General features: G+C 38.1%; 1 protein-coding gene across 1 annotated transcript in view; it reads left to right on the top strand.

Moving 5' to 3' along the window:
• Positions 1-13,881: 13,881 nt before the first annotated feature.
• The window catches only part of LOC120347015 (cyclin-G-associated kinase-like), a 31,230-nt gene continuing 21,265 nt past the window's right edge, over positions 13,882-23,846 (top strand). Inside the window, exons 1-9 of the mRNA XM_078117634.1 lie at positions 13,882-14,081; positions 14,410-14,468; positions 14,903-15,077; positions 16,583-16,719; positions 17,379-17,492; positions 18,048-18,149; positions 18,512-18,647; positions 22,583-22,695; positions 23,315-23,411. Coding sequence (XP_077973760.1) covers positions 13,961-14,081; positions 14,410-14,468; positions 14,903-15,077; positions 16,583-16,719; positions 17,379-17,492; positions 18,048-18,149; positions 18,512-18,647; positions 22,583-22,695; positions 23,315-23,411 — 1,054 coding nt within the window. The 5' untranslated portion in view covers positions 13,882-13,960. The remainder of the gene's footprint in view (positions 14,082-14,409; positions 14,469-14,902; positions 15,078-16,582; positions 16,720-17,378; positions 17,493-18,047; positions 18,150-18,511; positions 18,648-22,582; positions 22,696-23,314; positions 23,412-23,846) is intronic.

The raw sequence follows: 23,846 nt of genomic DNA, 5'->3' as shown, positions 1-23,846 counted from the left end.
TTGATGATTTCAACATGAAATGGGGTACATTTGGGGGTTGGTTGCTATATTAATCCCGCCTCGAGAACTTGGAAAGTTAAAAGATTTGACACATTCTAATAAATCGGAAATATACAAAAACAATATACCTATATAACGATACAAATAATGATGCAAGACAAAATAATTTTTCACATATATATATTCTGCAATGAGACAAGACATAGGAAATAAAGGATAGGTTATAGAAAGGGTTAAAGTTGTAAAGTAGAATTACAGAAGAATGGCGTATTTTTATTTCGAAATTTTGGTTTTGAACGGTTAGAACATGTTTTCAATTTAATGTATTTCGCTAATTTAAAATACTTATACTCGCTTTATCGCATTGTTACGATTTTGCAGACCTAGTTGGTCAATATATGCTTGTCCCACGTGGGGCAGAATAAGCGCGTTGCGACCTAGTTGGTCTATATATGCTTGTCCCATGTCGGGATGAAAAAACGCATTTTTAAGTTTATGCCATCTCAGGGCTTTTTTAAAAAAATAACGCTTTTGGATACAATTTTTGTTAAACGAGCTTAATATTTTACCGCTCTATATGACGGCTTTGTACATAATTAAAAGTATGACTCGCTCGAATCTACTTTTAGAAAGCATTTCATGAACGAGTCAATGTGCATTGTTACAACGAAATTCACCAATGATTTTACGTTTTACTCTTGGTTCAACGGCCATGCATGGCCGAGTTAAATGTTTACATATTCGAAACATTACTTGGCCAAGGACGGAAGGGATCACTAAAGAGCTAATACAAAGTGCTTTAAATGGAGTAGGACATGACATTTCTTATCTGGTTACAACTTAATGAATTTTTTCATACAAGTAACTCATACCAGCTTTGGAAAAATTTTTGGTCATTTTTAAATCCATGCTATTTATATAACTAGAGTTTTCTAACGACCTAAAATCGCCTTTTTCACAATGTAACACCGAAAAGTCATTTTAACATTTAATTTTAATCAACTTTATGTTCGGTAATGTAAGAAATGGCTAATGACATGTCACCAAAAATGCGGAGTTTAAAATCTGGGAAATTTATTTTAAATACCTAATCTAGTTTGACGTTTCTAAATTTACGGAACCGTCGGTACGTTTTTTGCAAAATATGGAATGGAAACAATACGTTAAGTGCAAAGATAAGCATATAACACCATAACTCAAAGACAACGACTTTTCAAATTTGACTTTTTTTTCTGATAGCGAGAGCCGTTGGGAAATCTCGCACAATTTACGATTGAGTTGGAGACGCGCGAGTTCAGTGTCCAAGCAGAGCGGCGCAGGTCCCGTGGTACCGGATATTCGAATAGTAAAATGCCATTCGAATATTTTGCCCAGCCCTAGTTGTTACGTGTGTTGTTGTTACGATTACTTGGTATTTTAAATACGCGCTTTACCTTGCGTTGTTTGTGTGCGGCTCTTCACAGCTTTGAGGTTTGAAATGCGGCTCTGGGACTAAAAAAGTTCGAGAACCACTGGCTTAGGACCTCTAAAACAGAGGTCCGCAAATACGGGGTCGCGACCCCAATTTAGGTCACGGAGCATTCCACGCTGGGACGCAAAACAATTTGAATTTTCCTTAAATATAAGCATTGCGTCTGTATACCGAATTTAGCAATACCAACTATATAAAACTCTAATTATAATTAAAGATTTTTTCCCGAGTTCAGACGTCTTTATTTACTGCCGTAACATTGGCCAATCAGCATAAGTGCAGATTTTGACGTAACAATAAACGTTTTAAAATTAGGTAAAATAAAAGTGATGTTATTCAAGTAAGGTATTTCTTACTTTTAGCTTACTGCGATCTTGTAGTTGTCAAATTTGAAAACCTGACTCCACATAAATGTAAAAATGCCCGTAAAGCTTTTTTTGCAATGCCGGGGTATTCAGAGAGCAGTATTGCCCAAAGATTGCCAAAGTAGCCACCCTATAAATCGCAAAGACTCTTTTCAACTCATTATTATTTGAAATTTCAATCAACTAAAGATATTATTACGACATTGTCCGTCTTTTGCGTCACGTTTCTGCGGACCGGAAGTAACCTTTCCGCGGACCGGCGATGGGCCGAAGCCCGGTGGTTGCCGACTAGGGTACTGCTTTAGTCATTCAGACAGACTTTCATGGTTGTGAATATTACCTCGTTTTGTCGGTTTTCGCGTGTTATTTGTTAGATTTTAGTTGTGTTTTGGTAACTATAAGTCCTAAACTCGCAAAACAATTCTTGAAATAACTACCAATAATTTTGCAAGGGTAGAGTGTAAAGAGAAAGAATTTTACTGAGATTAAAAGTCGAAGAAACATTCGTTACTTAATTGTTCACATTGTTATATCCTACTACGTAGACTACAGGTTCTCAAAGTGCTCCGTACGGAGCCTCAGGACTCCGTTAAAGACACTTAGGGCCTCCGCGAGCTATTCATTTACTTGAAAACTGTCCTCGACCCACTGCCCTATCTCCATCTACTTACCTATTCTCGACCTACTGTACCTCCCTAAACTTTCTCGACCCACTGCCCTATCTCCATCTACTTACCTATTCTCGACCTACTGTACCTCCCAAAAACTTTCTTATCTCCCTCAACCTTTCTATTCTCGGCCCACTGCCCGATCTCCCTTAACCTACCTATCCTCGAGCCACTGCCCTATCTCTTTAACTTTCCTATCCTCGACCCTGCTCTATCTCCCTCAACCTTTCTATTCTTGATCTACCTCCCTATCCTCGACCCACTGTCCGACCTCCCTAAACTTTCTTATCTTCGACTCACTGCCCCATCTCCCTCAAACTTCTTATCGTCGACCCACTGCCCCAACTCCCTAACTTTCCTATCCTCTACCCACCGCCTCTATCTCCCTCAGCCTTTCTATCCTCGACCCACTGCCCTATCTCCATCAACCTACCTATCCTCGACCCATTGCCGTACCTCCCACAACTTAACTCTTTTTGACCTACGGTTCTATACTACTCAGTACAATAACAGCGCTTTATTCACGACCCGACCACCACACTGAACTTTACTATCTTGCGACCAACTTCCATGGGTTATACTGGTCGTGTATGCCAATGAGATGATTCAATCGTAAGTCGACAAAACATGATTTACGGTATTCGTTTATGTAGGCTGGAATCTCAAATGGCAAACAATAACCATAATTGTTAATTTAAAAATATGTTACTAATTAGGCTACTGATGGTCTCTGGTTCGGAAAGACAGTTTTCTAAATTTTACCAAGCCGTTTTGTGCCCTTTATAGTTGGCCGTGTCGTGGGTCTTTTGACAATATGATGCTGATCCGAAATAAGTAATAGTGCTCTGATCCGTATAAAGTATTTTTCTTCAACATTGTATAGTAAAAACGATGCCACAGATTAAGTACGAACTGCGTCCTTTGCAACTTCATTAAGTTGCAGATAAGATAAGCTCAATTTTGGGACTATACGCTAAAGGGCAGTTGACAACGCTAGCAACGACAAAACTTTGCATGGCTTAAATAGTTTGGAAGGGATTACACTCACTGAGCGACTTATATTTTTGACTGTTTTTTGCACAGAAATATAGGCGACATTAAATGAGTTTCTGAAAGGGAACTCAAATATGTCGATATCGGATGGCCTGTTGAAATTTTAAAAACAGTGACTCAAAACCTGATGCCATCAGTAGCCTAATTAGTAGCACATATTTAAGCTACTAATTATGGGTATTGATTCCCAATTGAGATTCCAGCCTACATTTTTATGAATGCCGTCAATCATGTTTGTCGACGTATGATTGAATCATCTCATTGGCATACTCGACCAGTATAACACATGGAAGTTGATCGCAAGGTAGTTAAGTTCATTTTAACGATAGAGTCGTGACTAAAGCGCCGTTAGTTTAGGTACTGAGTGGTTTAACGCCGTGGGTCGAAGATAAGGAAGTTGGTTGAGGATGGAAAGTTTGAGGCAGATAGTGCAGTGGGTCGAGGATAGGAAGATTGGGGGAGATAGGGCAGTGGGTCGGGGATAGGAAGGCTGAGGGAGATAGGGCTGTGGGTCGGGGATATGAAGGTTGAGGGAGATAGGGCAGTGGGTTGGTGATAGGAAGGTTGAGGGAGATAGGGCAGTGGGTCGAGGATAGGAAGGTTGAGAGAGATAGAGGGCAGTGGGTCGAGGATAGGAAGGTTGAGAGAGATAGGGCAGTGGGTCGAGGATAGAAAGGTTGAAGGAGATAGGACAGTGGGTTGGTGATAGGAAGGTTGAGGGAGATAGGGCAGTGGGTCGAGGATAGGAAGATTGAGGGAGATAGGGCTGTGGGTCGGGGATATGAAGGTTGAGGGAGATAGGGCAGTGGGTTGGTGATAGGAAGGTTGAGGGAGATAGGGCAGTGGGTCGAGGATAGGAAGGTTGAGAGAGATAGAGGGCAGTGGGTCGAGGATAGGAAGGTTGAGAGAGATAGGGCAGTGGGTCGAGGATAGAAAGGTTGAAGGAGATAGGACAGTGGGTTGGTGATAGGAAGGTTGAGGGAGATAGGGCAGTGGGTCGAGGATAGGAAGATTGAGGGAGATAGGGCAGTGGGTTGGTGATAGGAAGGTTGAGGAAGATAGGGCAGTGGGTCGAGGATAGGAAGGTTGAGGGAGATAGGGCGGTGGGTCGAGGATAGGAAGGTTGAGGGAGATAGGACAGTGGGTTGGTGATAGGAAGGCTGGGGGAGATAGCGGGGTGGGTTGAGGGAGATAGGTCGAGGATAGGAAGCTTGAGAGAGATAGGGCAGTGGGTCGAGGATAGGAAGGTTGAGGGAGATAGGGCAGTGAGTCGAGGATAGAAAGGTTGAAGGAGATAGGACAGTGGGTCGAAGATAGGAAATCCAACCTCCCTAAACTTTCTTATCTTCGACCCACTGCCCTATCTCCCTCAACCTTCCTATCACCAACCCACTGTCCTATCTCCTTCAACCTTTCTATCCTCGACCCACTGCCCTATCTCCCTCAACCTACTACCTCCCACAAATTAACTATTCATGACCTACGGTGCTATACCACTCATTACCTGACCTAACAGCGCTTTATTCATGACCTGATCGCCACACTAAACTTTACTATCTTGCGACCAACTTCCATGGGTTATGTTAAAATTTTTAAAGCAGTGACTCCAAACCTGATGCCATCAGTAGCCTAATTAGTAGCACATATTTAAGCTACTAATTATGGGTATTGATTCCCCAGTGGGTCGGGGATAGGAAGGCTGAGGGAGATAAGGCAGTAGGCCGAGGATAGGAAGGTTGAGGAGATAGGACAGTGGGTCGGGGATAGGAAGGCTGAGGGAGATAAGGCAGTGGGCCGAGTATAGGAAGGTTGAGGAGATAGGACAGTGGGTTGGGGATAGGAAGGCTGAGGGAGATAAGGCAGTGGGCCGAGGATAGGAAGGTTGAAGGAGATAGGACAGTGGGTCGGGGATAGGAAGGCTGAGGGAGATAGGGCTGTGGGTCGGGGATATGAAGGTTGAGGGAGACAGGACAGTGGGTTGGTGATAGAAAGGTTGAAGGAGATAGGATGGTTGGTCGAAGATAGGAAGTCCGACCTCCATAAACTTTCTTATCTTCGACCCACTGCCCTATCTCCCTCAACCTTCTTATCCTCGACCCACTGCCCCATCTCCCTAACCTCTACCCACCGCTCCATCACCCTCAACCTTTCTATTCTCGGGCCACTGCCCGATCTCCCTCAACCTACCTATCCTCGACCCACTACGCTATCTCTCTATCCTCGACCCACTGCCCTATCTCCTTAATTTTCCTATCCCTGATCACCGCTCTATCTCCCTCAACCTTTCTATTCTCGACCCACCGCCCTATCTCCCTCAACCTACTACCTCCCACAAATTAACTATTCATGACCTACGGTGCTATACCACTCATTACCTGACCTAACAGCGCTTTATTCATGACCTGATCGCCACACTGAACTTTACTATCTTGCGACCAACTTCCATGGGTTATGTTAAAATTTTAAAAACAGTGACTCCAAACCTGATGCCATAACTAATTACATGCTTACCAAATGCTTGGGTCGCGAGAAGTGAGAAAATTTGTTTTTGGGTCGCGCTAAAAAGTAGTTGCGGACCCCTGCTCTAAAGGACATGATTCGGCCTTGTTTATCCTAGACATGTGGGCTCACGATGCTAGTCTAAAACTGAATGTATGACCGCGATCTTAAACAAGTCGAAAATTGTCAGTGATTCGCCAAGTCTAATAATCAATCTGGTTCGATTGTCACGGTTCAATCAAGCCGTGTTAATTAAAATCCGATAGTAAGTGCTAGCCTTGCCTGACCGATCTTCACCCGCGGCAGTGGCGTGGTGGAAGCGTGCCAGAGTTTCAAGCAGTAGGCAAGTTGCGAAAGCGGGTTCGAATCCCGTAGAATGTAGATGCTTGTTCTTGAAGGTGTAAAAGAGCTGGGGTCAGAGCAGATGGGGAAGGTGGGCAGGCGGAAGCCGCGGCAGGGGCACGAGATAGGTGGAGAAGCAGAAGCCGTGGTCAGCGCAAGACAAATGAGGAATGATAAAATGAAACACGGGAAAAAAGGTTAAATGAGAAAGAAATGTTCTCCAGCAAAGCCGGGTAACAGATAGGAAACGATGCAGCGTTTATCAGGAGGCGGGAAAATAGAACAGGAGAAGGAGCGGACGATGAGAACCGAAATCGTAGAAGAAGAAAAATTAAAATTGCCAGCGAAACTCGCAAGAGGTGGGAGTCGAAGATTCTCCGTGTAAAACAAAACATTTTCTAGGTAAGAGAGCTAGTGCGAGAAGAAGAAAACTGACCAGCGCAGCGAAAGATGAGTTAGGCGAGCTACCGTCGGAGTGTATCGATACTGTAACCTATATATAATATAAGTGAAAAAACTTATGTGTGAACTGTGTTTTAATTGTTTACCTGATTTGCCTGACCTGACATCAGTTCCCAATGTACAAAACTCAACCATTGCAAACATGTGGTTATAATAGGTACAGTATCTACCAACCCAGGTCACCTTCAGAAATTCCACGAACTATTATTTCAAGCCGTGTAACTGAAGTGGGAAATACCCTGATAATTTCGCGGCTCGATAACCAGCTTTGGTTCCTCGCCACTTCCCTTCCACAGTCGAAGTAAGTGTGTGATTTTCTTTTCGTTTTTGTGTGAAACTTATCTTTTTTACAGGTTATAAAAAAATAAAATTAACATACGAGCAAAAAAATGAGTCAAAGCGTGGTGACATGTGACAGTCGTGTAGTGAGTGTGTCGGACAAAAGAATCAATAAGACGGGAAAAATGATGGTGGAGGGTAAGCAAAAAATGATGTGAGCCGAATATTAGAACATGTGAAATACGTACCGCGTCTCCCTGAAAATAAAATACAGTGCCCTATTTCGAAAAATACCAAACATTATGGTTTATTTTTTGGAGAGTGTCTCTTTTTTTCGTTTATTAGAAACAAAATTGAGAATTACGAGCTTTTCAAATATACAAAATGTGAAAAGCGATATCTATTTACGTACAATTAACACGTTTCCCTTTCTCACACGTTTTAGTGTAGGTGAGATTTCTTGCTATCGACTAGATCTTATTTGAAAGGTTTATATTAAAAACCTTTTTTAATATTCAGACTAGGTCTGGGAAGCGCGGTACCAAGCAGAAAGGAAAACGGAGAAAAATTAAACGTGGAAAAAGTGAACTGCGTTTAATGACCTCGAAAAATATGCGCGAAGACCACTCCGTACTATTTCAATGAGATTATTCTCTTGTCACGGAGTGATAGTAAGTATAATTCACATATTTAATATAAACAAGTAATTCGATTCGGTCGTCCTAAAATTTGATGTAAAAAGCAATCAGGGAATTCCCTGTGATGCATTTCTGCGGTACCCGCAACGAATCATGCGTGATAGGTTCGTCATTAAAATTTTTGTTTACGCATTTATTCTTATTTCAAATGAAATACATTAATAACATAATGTTCAATTTCATTTTTCCCCTTTGGAATAAAATAAGTTATGTCTCGTTGATGAGAAGGCTGTTGACGTCATTATTGATTGCGAAATCAATCATTCCGTAGGATCTGCCTCTGTTGTAACTTGCGCCACTCCTGTCGTAGTATTTAGTTTGACGTGGGGATTTTCTGCGGTTCTGTCAACTACTGGTACGGATACCGGTACATAATTTTCTGCTGTTTCTATAGACTGACAGAGGTGTGGTTGAGTCCGCAAGCTAATTTCTACACACCACGCGAAGCTGTTAGAGAGAGAGCTGGAGAGAGAGAGAGATTTTATTTCACAAATAAGAGCTGCTTGTTCTCGGACTACAGGACTAGTGAATATGTCTGTTCACTGAGGTTCATATATCGATACCGGTATCCTAATAAAAAGTCTGACGTTTGTTTTTTTGTGGCACCTTTGTGTCCGCATATTGTTTTTTAAAAATAGGTTATTTACTTTTTATTAAAATTTTTTATTAAAACGAAATAATGGAAGTAATGAAATAATGACTGATTTCGACATCGAAATTCGAATCCGCAAGATATATATGTATTCTTTGACTGCCGGTTAATAGTTCTTAGGCGATAAAGGTTTACTTTGTCATATAAAAGTGTCCGAATTCATGGGGACTGTGTCGGCATCGCAAATTACAAATGCCAGATCTCATGCCTCGCCTCGTCCATCGTGTAATAAATGTCGATAAATAAATGTCAATGTAGGCAATGTCAAATCGGAAAGATTCTAGTCCTTAGACATAATATAGCGCCATATAGCCTACATATCGTCAGATGTAGATCAGTGACCGCTTGTATAGGGCCCTGTTCTGAGCAGATGGCGTGCATAACCGTGGTATAAAAATTGGGTGTAGTAACCGATACAGTGAGGTTCGAGGGTTCACTTATAAGCCTTTCCTGTAAAAGATGCCAACTCGTATTAACCAATTCGGAAATTGTCAGTGATTTGCCACGTCATAATTAATTCGATCCAATCAAGCCGTGTTAATTAAAACCTGATATTGAGTGCTATACTTGCCTGATGGATTTTCACCAGCAGCAGTGGCGCAGTAGAAGCGTGCGAGTCTTTCTAGCAGTAGACCAGTTGCGAAAGCGGGTTCGAATCCCGTATATGCTAGTTCTAAGATATGAGATGCAGCGTGTCAGGTAAGGAAAGAAAAACACAAACTAGGTAGGAAGTCAGGAAGAAGCCGTGCTAAGGGGTTGCGGTAGGTAGACAAGCGGAAGCCGTGGCGAGGGGATGGGGAGGATGGATAAGATGAAGCAGTGGCGAGGGGATAAGGTAGGTAGACAAGCGGAAGCCGTGGCGAGGGGTAAGCTGAATCAGTGGCGAAGGAATGAGGTAGGTGGGTAAGCTGTGGCGAGGAGAATACGGTAGGTGCAATCAAGCGTGAGGGAGGGAAGAATTGTAAAACCATAAAAGCCTTAAGCGTGGAAATGTTATCTATCCGTGGGTGGTATATGAGGTGGTTAAGAAATGATGTTGCGGGCACAATGGGGTCGGGCAAATAGGACGAGAAAAAGAGGATAAGGGAGAGAGAGTAGGGAAAGGAAGAGAGCCCTTAAAGCAAAAATATTAAAAAAATAATAAAAAAAGTCTGAAAGGCAGATATATCTAGGCATTCTTAAATTCCTGCAGTTTTCCAGCGTTTCATTTTTTCGACCATGGCTGCTTATTTTTAGATTATAGGCATATCTAGGCATTCTCAAATTCCTGCAGTCTGAAATGCAGACTTCGACGATTTTTTTTGTTATCAAATTCGGCAAGTTAAACTCCGATTTTATATAAGAACTTTCTATCAACTTTGTTACGAATGTAACAAGTAAAAACGAGAATATCGGTTGGAAACCGAAGACTTATCGATCGATAGTTAGGGGATCCCCCAAAACAGAAACTGCAGTTTCGATTCATCCGCTCTTGTAACTTGCGCACTGCGCATCGCACACACACACTCGGCGGGTTTCAAAATTCTCTCGCTTTACAAAAATCTAGATCACTATATCAATAATTGATTGATAACTCGCTAATTATATAATTTGCCCAAAATCAATAGGCTTCTGGTCCGAGATAAGATGAATGCACATGCAAAATCTGGAGCAGATTCAATCCCGCTTTCGTGAGATATCGCGTGCATCTAACAGACACACACACAGACACACAGACAGACAGACAGACAGACAGACATACATTCAGACAAATACCTATCAATATACTTACCGATCTTAAGATCGATAAGTAATAACCGAAGAAGACTAGGTTATGAGTCACGGAAAATAAAAGTAAAAAGTATGAAGCAGCGCGATGAACTGGTGGTTAAAGTGCTAGAATGAATTGTGTCGGCATCGCAGATTACATTATGTCAGATTCAAATCTCATGTTATCACCCCGCCCAGGGTGTAATGAATTATGTACGCAATGATGATCCAGAAAGATTCCGGTCTTTGCATGTAATAGTAGCCCCTTAACTATGGTCATATGTATGTCAGTGGCCGCGTGTATAGAGCTCTGTACGGTGCGAAAGGCGTTTATAAGCGTCGTATATAAAAGTCGTAAAGCAACCAATACAACGGGATTCGAGGGTTCACTTATAAACCTCTCCTGTAAAATAAACCAACTCCTATCAACCAATTCGGAAATGGCCAGCAATTCGCCGCGTCTAATAATTAACCCGGTCCAATCATACAAGCGCAGTGTTAATCAAATTCTAACATTAAGTGCTATCCTTGTCTAGCAGGTCTTCACCAGCAGCAATGGCGCGGTGCGAGCGTGAAAGAGTTTCACGTTGAGGAATCGCGTTCGAATCCCGGAGGTGGATATAGTCTGGAAGTAGACGGCAGGTCAGGTGATATCATACGAGGCATGTACGAGGGTAGGAAAGTAAGCGTGGGAATGGAGCAATAGACAAAAGGAAGTTGGACAGTCAGGCGGAACAGAAGGAAGAGAAATTAGGCGTGTGCAAGTCGGTGAGGACCTCGAGAGGAAGCGATAAATAAGATTAGACAAAGAAATGAGGTGGTAACCAGGTAAGAGCGGAGGGGTTCGAGGAAATAAATATATATATATATATAATCAGGTAGAAGCGGGAGAAGGGCATTACGAAAAAGAGAGGGAAAAATAGTGGGCGAGCAGGGTTCATTCGGAGGTCGCAAGAGGAGATCATTAAGGTGGGGGACAAGCTAGTCGGGTCATACGAGGAATAGAGAAGCGGAGAAAGAGTAAAAACGGGTGGGGGAGCAACAACCTGAAAAAAAAACGCAGCGCTCGGGCAAAATAAATAATAATCTGAGAAGTTATGGTGGATATGCATCGAAGCGAGCGGGTAGCTTGGGGCCGGAACAAGAAACAGCACAGTAAACGAGGAGGGTAGCGCATGCGGGCGAAAGAATAAAGTGAGTAAGGGTGAGTGTATCCAAACGACAAGGAAGTCTTCCGAGATTGGAAGACCCCAAAACTTTTGAGGAGACCTAGAGGGCCGCTGTAGGGAAGTCGCAGTTGCTCGCTCGTTCGTACTTTTGAATAAAATTGTTTTGACCAGTTCGGTCAATAATTACGAACAACGAACCATTACAATAAGGGAACTAAATACAGCCTACGTTTGTCGATTCAGATAAGACTTTTTTGTAAGTATAGCCCTATTTTGAATTAAATATATTCATAATCAAAAAGGACAATACAGTAATATTAGCCTTCAAAATGTACAATTCCCAAAAGGATGCTGACGTCATTATTGATTGCGAAATCAATCGTTCACTGGGATATTACTCAGTAACTCAGTTTCCGACATTTCTGTTGTAAGTTATCTCCTTGGCGTTTCGGATTAGTTTACTTCGTAACATGCTTACATACAGACATAGCCTACCGCCTACCGGTGCTTTTAGAGTTTTTGTTCTTGCGTTATACTGTTCATATGGTACCGGTACCGAATTAGTTACCAGAAGTGAATGGTTTACTCATGTCATGGCACCGTGCCGGTAAAGCCCTATTATAATCACGTTATACCGGTACGTACAATGGTAGGTACCGGTACCGGTACCGGTACACCAGTCTGTCAGTCACCCTATTTTATTGTTATAATTGTATATTTGTTGTACCGGTAGTCTATAAGTGTATAACACATCGTGCTGGACCTGGAACAGGGCTGCAGAGCAGTATTAAATAATCTCAGACATAAGAAGTGGGACAAGTCGATGATAAATGTCGGAATGTGATGGAAAATAAAGTTTTAATATTGTATTATTTGGGAGACTGGCAGGTCTTGCAGTCTTGGTTATTTCAGTATTTCTAAGAGTACAAAAGAAAAATTGAAATATTAAAATAGCATGCACAAAAAAGATAATTGATTGTCATTTTACAGAACTGTAAGAAAAGTGCCTCAACTAAAGCTATACCGGTACCGTTAACAGTATACGGTACCGGTACTGCTATAAAGCGTCAACTAAAGCTCCTATTATAACTAGGGCTGGGCATTTCCGATTACCTGATGATTTCAGAATCGAATAGTTTCATTGAATCTCGAATACTTGGAAGACATAAAGTTGTATGTAACTTTTTTATTAAATTAGGTCCTCCAGACACATAAATTAGTAAAAACATAGAATACATCACTCAGGCTGATTGCTGAGCGTTCACACACAATAAAAAACACGTTTTCATCAATAACTCACTTCAGAAAAGAATGGTATGCCAGAATTACGTTGAAGAAATATGGCTCTGATAAAAAAAATTGAGAAATTTACCACGACCATTAGAGGAAAGAAAAAAACAAGATGGCGGCGATTCGAATATTCGATTCGAAATGCCCAGTCCTAATTATAACACGTCTTGTCATTTGGTTCGATGAACAAATACTCGATTTGTCTTGAAAACAAGGGCGTTTGGTGTGATGACAGATTGACAGATGCGTTAAATTTTGTCATACTTGTCTTGATATTATTTTGAATTAATCATGACAAACATCGGCCGTGATGTGACCAAAATTCTCTCTCGTCTCGTTTTTGTGCTAAAAACTCTTGAATACCACGGTAAAAAAGTTTTTGATTATTTTTTTCCTACAGGAATTCAGTCAGTACGGTACACTAGTGCACTGATCAGATACCCCTTCTTTGGGAGACGTCTGGACACTGTTGTCCCTCAATATCGGTAACAATACAGTATAATGGAGTTGCGCAAAATACTACAAAAAAGCGCAATCTATTTCCGTTGTCATTGAATTCCTTAGGAAAAAGTAATCAGGTTTACCGAAGGAATACTGGGCATTCGAGAGTTTTCAGCAATTAATTTAGCGATTAAATCAGATTATTATTAAGACAAGCATAGCGCGATATGAAGTATCTGGCGTGGTACCAGACGCCCCTCGTTTGTGAGACACATAGAGTGTTTGTTTTATTGAGCCAAATGGAGAAAAATTCTTGGAATTTGGATAGTGTGCCGTACTGCCAGTGGTGACGTTTTTAGATTGCGCTTTAATAACTTTAGTTTATTATGTAGTGCTGGTTTCAGCCAGACTGTCTCGTGGATGAGGGGTGCGGTCACTGTTATAATTGATGTCTTTTAACGTGGGGGCTATTCTTGGAATCGGAAACTGTGTCAAACTGTAAAGGCATTTTTTAGATTAGATTATTATTGAGACAAGCATGGCACGATATGAAGCATCTGACATGGTCCCAAACACCCCTTGTTTGTAAGACACATAGAGTGTTTGTTCCATAGTGCCAAATGGAGGAAATTTTTTGGAATTTGGATAGTGTGCTGTACTGCACTTTGGCGACATTTATTGATGGATGAATTGTCTGTTTTTCCCTTTAATATTTTTCTACCCAAATTAAATATCCCAGATCTTTAAACTATGCTATACATAATGCAAATTTAGTGTACGACAATACTTGATTGCCATCTAAAATTGTGTTTCCTGGACACAATGTCTTTCTTCAAGTCTGCTCTTGATTTTGTGAGTGGAGGTGGAAGCGATAATGAATTTGTTGGAACTTCTGTCGAGTTGGGAGATTTAACACTCTATGTCAAAAATGTTATAGCAGAGGGTGAGTATATTTATATTGCCTGCAGCTCTCGTAAGTTTTCAAATTAAATTTAAAATGAGTATAATCACATACAGGAGATTGATGTTTATTTTCTATCATGAAAAGTGACCAAGGAGTTTGCCTGAAGCTTAAAGCCTGTTCTTTTCTCTGGTCTATTTGATACTTTGCATGAATATACCTTAAAAAACAAGTTGCAGAATAATTATAAATCTATATTTATTATATTAATAAATGTAACTAAAGTCTAATAATTCTGTCACTTTTGTTGTATTTTCCTCAGATTAAGATATGGTAGGCACATAATTCATTCTTTGTTCTTACTATACAGGTGGATTTGCTTTTGTTTATGAAGCAGAGGATACCAGCAACAAAGGATACGCTTTGAAGGTAGAATTTGTTTAATAGTGGTTGAGTTTTGCACTCCTTAAACATGTAACGTTCACAGATATTCTTGGTGTGATTTACTTTGAAAAGAGAGTTCTGTGTGTATAATTATGAGGAAATCTTTCATATCAAATATTATTATTGTAAGTATGCCAATGATTACTCGCAACCCACTAACAACAAAGAAATTTATCATGTCTTTTTCGTCAACGAAGAATAATATAATTTCCACAATTTTTTCATGAATAGCAAAAATGTTGTAATGTTTCATTGCTATTTTGTTGAAAGAGATTTTTTATTTAATTACTTTGTTCATTTCTCTTTCAAGTATGCTTACCACACACATATCTGAAGTATTAATTAACCAGGGAAAAAGGGGGGAAAACCCTGATATCACTTTTTTCTTTTTGTTATAAATGATGTATTTTTGTTTACAGCGACTTCTTGCCCATGAGTCATCAAAGAGCAATGACATCAAAAAAGAAATTCAGTTTTTAAAGAAGTTATCTGGTCATCCTAATATTATAAAATACGTTGCTGCTGCAGCAATCTTGAAACAAGAATCTGGACTTGGTCATGATGAATATCTTGTTTGCACAGAATTATGCCCTGGTAAGTTGCTTGTAAAGGATCTGACATTGTCGATGGCCTAGTGGGGAAGCCTTATTAACTTCAATAGTTGTTTATGCCTGTGGTTCCAAACCTTCTATGGCTCGTGGTCCCTTTTTGGAGGCTTTTAGTACTCATGGCCCCCCTGTTAATCCTACCAGTGGTATTTATGGTTTAGGTAGATTCCAAATTCCTTCATGTTCAAACAATTCATTCTCAACAAAGTGAAAACACCCTATTCATTGACTTTATCAAGCAGTGAAATTAGGAAAAACGGGCAGCTCTGTGTCAGAGAAAAAGTAAACTATTTTGTGCCCAGCATTGTGGTCCCCTGCAACCGACACTGGCACCCGGTTGGGAATTGTTGATTTAGGCATTGCAGGCTGAAAATCTCTGGGTGTTATAAATTTGGTATGTAATGCCAGACTGAAAATATTTTATTACTATATATGAGCTCCTTTAGTGGCTGCTTATACAGAACCTTTCTTGTTCTGACCAATACTCTTACATTGTGTATCTTATTAGAGGTGTAAGCGAACATGACGTTCCTATTCCATTTTAGACATTGTTTGTTTTTCACCGCTGGCCTTTTTTATTTGTTCTCATAATTTTTAGTTCACTGGCTCTCAAGCAGACTCATACCAAAGCTCAAAGTGCAATCATATATTTCAATGGTGAATTTATAGTTTAGAATATTGTTATATTTGTCCCTCTATTGTAATTGTAATATGAATGGTCTTCCCATCAGATTGCTATTGGGTTACCATTATAAGACCGCAGTTTTGAATTTGGGACATCTACATAATATCTTGATATTATAATCTCAAATTGATACCTTTGATATACTAATCCCCAATCCATAATTCTTGATATTTTTATTATCAATAAAATCAATTATGCTATTTAGAGTTATTATTTTATTCCAGTATCTATTCAAAATTAGTTTTTGTTTTGCTAACAAATTTTCAATAAATTAAGCTAAAGACACCTGAATATTAATAAAAAAACAAACATGTATTGTACAACCTTATTAAATTGTATTACACATACAATTGTATATACATTGACATTGATACATATTGTATAGCCAGAGGCATATCCAGGGTATGGCATACATAGTTTCGTATGGAAAGGGGCGTAAAAATGGCGAAAAGTTTAATTGTAAATGGCTCAATAAAATAAATACAAATTAGTAATAATTTAAACTCGCATTTTTACTTAAATAATAACGTACAAGTATCTCCAATCAACAACAGTCGTTAAAAATTTTCAGTCAACAATCAAGATGGTGCAGTTTTATACTTTGTCATTTTACGTATATACGCCACTGTGTATTATCTTTACCCTAAAAATCAAAACTGCTGTCTACACAGCAACCAGGCACAGCCCTCTTCAAAAGAGGTATTATATAGTAGTTATCCACCCGGTTTTTTAATTTTTGTTACTTTTTTGTGATAAAACCGTTTTTTTATTGCATTTGCGACTGTATTCTGTCTATATTATTTCAGGTGGATTAGTTGACGCTTTAAACAGAGAAGAAAATGGATTTAGTGTTGACCAAGTGATGAAATGTTTTTTTCAAACATGCCAAGCTGTACAACACATGCATAAACAACAACCTCCTATCATCCACAGGGATTTGAAGGTATAGATAAATTATCGTTACAGTTGCAAATTCTTAGGATCCACTTACGTAAATCATAGATGTGAAAAAGCTGCCACATAGACACTTCAGCTGATTTTGTAAGCAGACAATTTACTTATCCTGTGCAGTTTTTTGTAACAATGCTTACAGAAGTTTCAGTATTTTGAAAATGGATGGAATTTAAGACCAGACTAAGATTTGTTATTGAATATTTGAATTTTTTGCTGTCACTTCTGTGGATTATTTTTGGATTCATTAGAGAGGGAGTCGGAATTTAAAATTCTTTGTAGCCAAAAGTTTCTGACAGTAACTCAAAAAGCATTAAGTTGAATTTTGTTATTAAAATTTGGACTTCTCAGTGCCAGAAGTCCAAGTTTTGGTTTTATATATGTCTCGGTGACATTGGGATTCGGATCCTGACGTCAAATTTCCTAGATTTTGAAACCTTGTTTACCCTGCCCTAATTTGTACCATCCGGTAAATAAGGCAAATATTGAAAACGAAGCGTTCAAATGTACCGCAGTATTGATATTATAAAGTTGAAAAACCATCATTGTGAAATATTCCTCTGAATTTAGCCATTGTCAAATCATGACTTGAATTATTTCGTGAAACTGTCCCATTTTTGCAATCAAAATTTTTATTTTTATTTTTCTCAGATTGAAAATCTTCTTATATCTGCTCAAGGATTTATCAAATTATGTGATTTCGGAAGTGCAACTACAAAAGCTCATTACCCTGATCGTTCATGGACTGCTAATCAGAGATCCATGGTAATGATATATGTTTTGCATGTATATTGTGTATTTTCATCGCTCCAATTTGGATTTTATGCGAAAAACTAAATTTTTTTACAAGGTTTTCAACCTGTTAGGGATGGCCGAAACTGAGTGATTTACTATTTTGAATATATTTTGAAATAATATTGTTGAATAAAAAATTACATATATTTTACATTAGTCAACAAAAAACACATAAAAGCCATTGTATGTTCATTATTCAGTATGAGAACAATATTGGTGTGGCGTATCGTACTAAGCGTTGGGAATCTCTGGTGATTATATCATTTGTATGTGGCAAGATTGGACTTCTTATCGGTGTGGGTGAATTATGTAACCGCTGGTCAGTTACTACTTCCCCCACGTTTGGTCCATACATCTGGAACAAATAACTGACTAACTAATCCCATAACCGGCATGGTAAATGGAAGTGGGCCATAAAATGATAACTTATACTTATTCGGATGTATTATTAATATTGTGCTACTCACATGAAAGTTTTTCCTAAGTTTATGACCCAAAATCGAACCTATGTCTGTTTTACCCCAGGTCGAAGATGAAATCACAGAGAACACAACACCAATGTACAGAACCCCAGAAATGATTGACATGTACAGTAATTATCCTATCAATGAAATGCAGGATATTTGGGTGAGTACATAAGTACATTGTCCCATAATCTCGCCACCAAATTCCGAGATCAGAAAGACACTTTTATAATGACTAAATTGAATATATTAAAATAACAAATTTTGACACAATACGAACCTGCGGATCGTTCTTAAAATTGATAAAAATACACCTTTCTCTTGGTCTACTTAACCAGTTGCTTTGGACTTCAATGATGTACTTGAAGGTATTAATAATGTTCCTTATAAAGCTATTGCTTGTATACCTTGTCACCCTTTCATTGAGTTCCACGATGCTTGTTGTTTCAATTTTTGTCCTGAATTTTTGTACTTTAAAAAAATTATGCCAGCTTTTGCGATTTTTCTATATTCTATATTTTCTAGGCTTTGGGCTGCGTTCTCTTCCTATTCTGTTTTCGAAAACATCCGTTTGAAGATTCCCAAAAACTGCGGATTTTGAATGGAAATTACACAATTCCAACTAATGATAAGAAATACACTTCATATCATGGACTAATAAGTAAGTTATATTTGTAGTGGGTGTTTCCCCAAGCATTGACTTTCTTGTTGTTGTTTCTTTGTTATTGACAAATCAGCAAGATGTCAAAATTTCAGGAGCCACTTTTTCGCACTCGACAGATTTTCAGTCATGGCTCTGAACGTTAGCTGATTTTCGAGGTTTTAATAGCTCTTTGTCAGTATTTTGGGGGTTTTCATGTCTAAAAAAGTTAAAGTCAATTTGAAAAAGTTGAAAACCACTGTTATACTGACTTAACATATATTTTCCTTTTTAATGTTTACTTATGAATTTATGACAATGTTCACTGAAACACCATGAAAAAATATTACTCATACTCAGGGTTGTCCAAAACGAATCGAATATTCGAATATATTCGAATATCATAGTATTCGAATACCTTTTCGGCTGATTTTCGAATAATTCCGAATAGTAGTCACTTTTCGCCGTAAACGTGGTGTTTCGTTTTACGGGACTCTTCAAACGACTTTTTACGATGTCTCACGTATTGTAATGACGATGAAATAGAATCGGCACTTTGATTGTTTATATTCTGTGCGATCGTACGTCTTATAGTGTTGCGACACATTTGCACGTTTGCGTGGGTGGACATTGCCGACTTTCGTCTACGAGGCTTTTAATTTACAAATTCATTTTCATCACGTCGAAAAATTGACAATTACCGCTTTTCTAGGCCCAATTTCATTTCTATGTGGCCTGCTTATTAGTCTTCTCAAGCCTGATTTGTGTAACCTTATATTTGGGTCTTAGGGTCTGCCAATCATGATATTCAATCGCAGGCCGGTATCGTTACTTTAAAGAGAAACATGGCCGCCGAGATAAAGTGATTTGTGACCCTTTCGTTTTGCCGATTCAGCAGAACACAACAGGGACGGGAAAACACAGCTGTCACATAACCCGTGGACGTACAGTGTAGTATTTATCACATTCCAAAATTATTTTAACATTCGGGTTAATAGGTTGTCCAAAATGATTGCCGCTTTACAACTTAAATTTACCGCTCAATTGTTAATATTAGTTAATTCTGTGAGTATGATTCTACCAAACTAACAAGACATATATTAATAAAAATATAAATATAATAACATATAAAATTATTAGCGCATATCACAGGGACACAATTTTCCTACCAGTCTTATTGGAGGCCTATATGGAAAAAAAAACTTTTTGAGTGCTAAAAATAGACATCGTCCTATTTGCCATGTGGACTTATTAGCCGGGAAATACGGTATTTATAGCCGTCATTGTTACGATATCCAATAAATTGGCACAAGTTGGAAAAACAAGTTGATTTATTAGAAAATAATTTCTGGCAAATAATTTTGATAACGATAGTTAAAAGTATCGATCCTTTACCAGGATGATTTTTTGTTGCGCAAAATAATCCAATCCATGACTGGTACCAGCATTTAAAATGTCATGTCGAATTAATTTATTCCGTTCAACGTAACTCATGGTTGTATGGACAATCTGTGGACACAAAATGTGTGGTAAACTGACCGATATTATTAAATATTGATTCCTATTTTCATATTGAGAAAATAATGAAAGTATTAATACCAAATACCACGGGTATTTGTAGACATGAAATACGTGTTAAACTGCCCAATTATATTTAATTTTGGAATCGTATTTACAAAATAATAAAACTATTATAATTCTAAAATGCAACGGCGATTTGTGGCCTTAAAATGTGTGGTAAACTGCCCGATTTACCAACATTTGAGTTATGATAATAGAACTAAATTAACACGGTAAGGCATTTTAAATAGTGGTATCAGTCATGGATTCAAATATTTTACGCAGCACAAAATCATCCTAGTAAAAAGTCCATACTTTTAAAATACAAACCAATGGCAACTATTATCCAAATTAGTTCCCAAAAAGCGGGATAAAGTATAAATTCTTTCTCCGACTTGTGACAATTTTTTCGTGAGTACGAAAATAAGAATCAAAAACTAATTATATTCGGCACAATATCACGGCAATATGTGGACATAAATTGTGTGGCAAACTCGCGATTAATATTAATTTTTGATTCCTATTTTTGTATTTACAAAATACAACGGCGATCTGTGGACTTAGAATGTGTGGTAAACTACCCGATTATAAATAGTTTTTGCTTCCTATTTTCATATTTATAAAATAATAAAAGTATTATTACTCAAACATACAACGGCGATCTGCGGACCTAAAATGTGTGGTAAAGTTTCCGAATATAAAAAATTTTTGATACGTATAAAAAATTGTCACAAGTCGAAGAAATAACTCATACTTTATCCCGCTTTTGGCAAATAATTTGGATAATGGTTGATATTTAAAAGTATGGGCGTTTTACTAGGATGATTTTGTGTTGCGCGATTATTCAAATTCATCACCGATACCACTATACTGCAAAATATATACTGCAATAATCTGCAAATATGAAATGCCTGGTAATATAACTATGTTGTAACTTGTAGATAGCAGTTATTCCATTGCTTATTGTATGGAAATTCCTACATACATTTAGATAAGCTTCAATTAGTGAATTTTATTTTCGAAGTATTCGAAATTTCATATTCGAAAAAAATAATTTCGAATGTATTCGAAATAGTGAACTATTCGGTATTGGCCATCCCTGCTCATACTCGATATTACAACATACCGGTAGTTCACTGCTTGGTATTTGAGTCATATTACGATATTAGTCAAATACAAGTGTAATATGTGGTGTACATGAAGTCCAAAAAATTTTTGACAATGCAAAGGTAATTTATTGATACCATATATAAATACTTAAACAATTACTGATTAAAACAAAAACCTGGTTAAGATATATTTAGAACTGACTTGGTAACAGAATTGGTATTGTAAAGAGACTTTATGGACACCACCTCATTTTATGGTGTTTTATTTCAGTATTTAATTGTATGGAAGATAGAGTTGAAACTTGGCACTTTGTTTCAAAAGCTACACATCTATGAATGTTTATGAAGATTATAAACTAATGAATGCCGTGGGGAACCGTCTTAACGTTTATTTGCGTTTGAAATTTTTCACCAATAACTCTGAAATATCAGAAACTCGAAGTAATATCACTAAAACTTAGTATGGCAATGTAGGCTGCTAACTGTTGATGTTATATTGGAATCTCCGCAATAGGAAACACTTACTCTCGGTCATTCTGTTAGTTTGTGTGTAGAAGCTCTATCGTCTTACCGGCTTGACATATCTGGATAAAATTTCACATAAAATTTGATTATCCTGTCACCCTAGTATTGTGCGTTTCATATAAAGTTCGGATGAAAGTTTTGCTTTCATAGCAACATCATTTCTTTATGATTCCATTTTATAGTTTTCGACGCTCCTGAAGTATGAGTACCAATATGGAGTTAACTAATTTTGTTGGCCTATTTTACCTAAAGTTGTTTAAAAAGACTGAAACCTATAGGCAGGGAGATATTCACTTGGCTAACACTGACTGACAGTCCCCGAACTCGTAATAGAACCAAAACATTAATGCCTAACCCTAACCTACTTTGCATACACCGGAACGTAGTACGTGTACCAGGTTAGGGTTAGGCCATGGTTTCAGGTACAAATACTACGGGAGTCACTTGGCTAGTCCCCGAACTCGTAATAGAATTAAAATAAGGAAAATATGAATAAAATATGGCCTAACCCTAACCTAGTACACATACTTCGGAACGTAGTACGTGTACCACTAGTACCAGGTTATGGTTAGGCCATAATTTCAGGTACAAATATTATAGGACTCACTTGGATAGTCCCCGAACTCGTAATTGAACTAAAATAAGGAAAATATGAATAAAATTATGGCCTAACCCTAACCTGGTACGCATACTTCGGGAGTACCATTTTTTTTCTGTGTTTAATGCTTTTGTTATCGCTGCTTTTATTATTTCATCTTCCAGGAGGAATTCTTCAGATCAATCCTAACAATCGACCACCGGCTGCTGTGATATCAGAACAATTGAAAGAGATTGCTTCATCATTGAATGTTGATCCAAAATCCCCTCTTCAGTTTGTGAGTTGAAAAATATGGTATAATTATGATCCATCTTACCAAGAGTGTTATGAATTGAGAAAAATTCTGATTATTTTTGAGTTTCTGTCTTTCCCAAAATTTGGATGTTTTGTTATAACCTGCTTCAGTACTTAAAAATGCAAGAAATCAGTATTTTATTTATTTTTTTAATTTTTCCTCAGTTCTTACGAAACCAATCTTTCAATCCAAATTTTGTTGTTTTCTGATTCAAGGGAACATTTCGTTTTAGCATATGGGAACACTATAATATAATCTTCGACATTCATGTCTATTAATTAAGCAATGCTTTCTTGTTTGTGATATCGCTGCATTATCAGCTTGCCATTTTAACACTGATGTGTGTAAATTACTATGTTTCAGTTTTAACTTATTTATTGTCAATTTTGTCATATTTAGCTCCCAGCGAATAGTATATATCAAAATTATTTGTGGTCAGTTGTGTTGGGAGACGACGCATAAATATTGTATCAAATTAAAATACTTATAAGAAAAGTCAAGTATTCTTCTGGAACTGAGTGCAGTTAATGGAAATTTCCTAGTTTTTCTATGCTTGAAAATTCATTCATTCAAAAGTTCCCAACACACTTTCATTTCACAGAGGAAGAAAACTCCTGATCCACCCAGGGATATTCGCAGACCTGCACCTCCCCCACCTCAACAACAACAGAGGCCTCAATCAACTGAACAAAATCGTGGTATGTGAGCTATTAGGTTTCAAGATTTTATAACAGGGCTGTGCAAGTGTGAGTTAAGCATGTTTTCATTTGAGTGTCATATTTCCACATTTTTGCAGTCAAAAGTTTGAAAAGAATTTTAGACTCAAAATGGTGATAATCCGTGCCAAGTTTCCAATTAATGCAAAAAGCATCGAGTGTATTTTTCAACCGATTATTGAAGAAAGCTTGCAAACGTCAGGTTTTTGCTGTTAAAATTTGGTTTGAGTTTCTAGCTGGTTTTAGGGATTGATTAGTACCCTTCTTTAAAGTAATTTCATTGTTTCTGGTCTTCTACAACTTTAAATTTGAGAGGATCATGTGCTTGACTTATTGATTAATAAATAAAGTCTGCGCTGACAGTAGTATATTTGTGTTAGAGCAGCAGGACTCCTAGGTCACCTAAATTTCTAAATG

Source organism: Styela clava, chromosome 11 (genome assembly GCF_964204865.1).
Source record: "Styela clava chromosome 11, kaStyClav1.hap1.2, whole genome shotgun sequence".
NCBI classification, from domain to species: domain Eukaryota; kingdom Metazoa; phylum Chordata; class Ascidiacea; order Stolidobranchia; family Styelidae; genus Styela; species Styela clava.
Note: the sequence above shows the minus strand (reverse complement) of the source record. Positions and strands in the feature narration are given on the sequence as shown.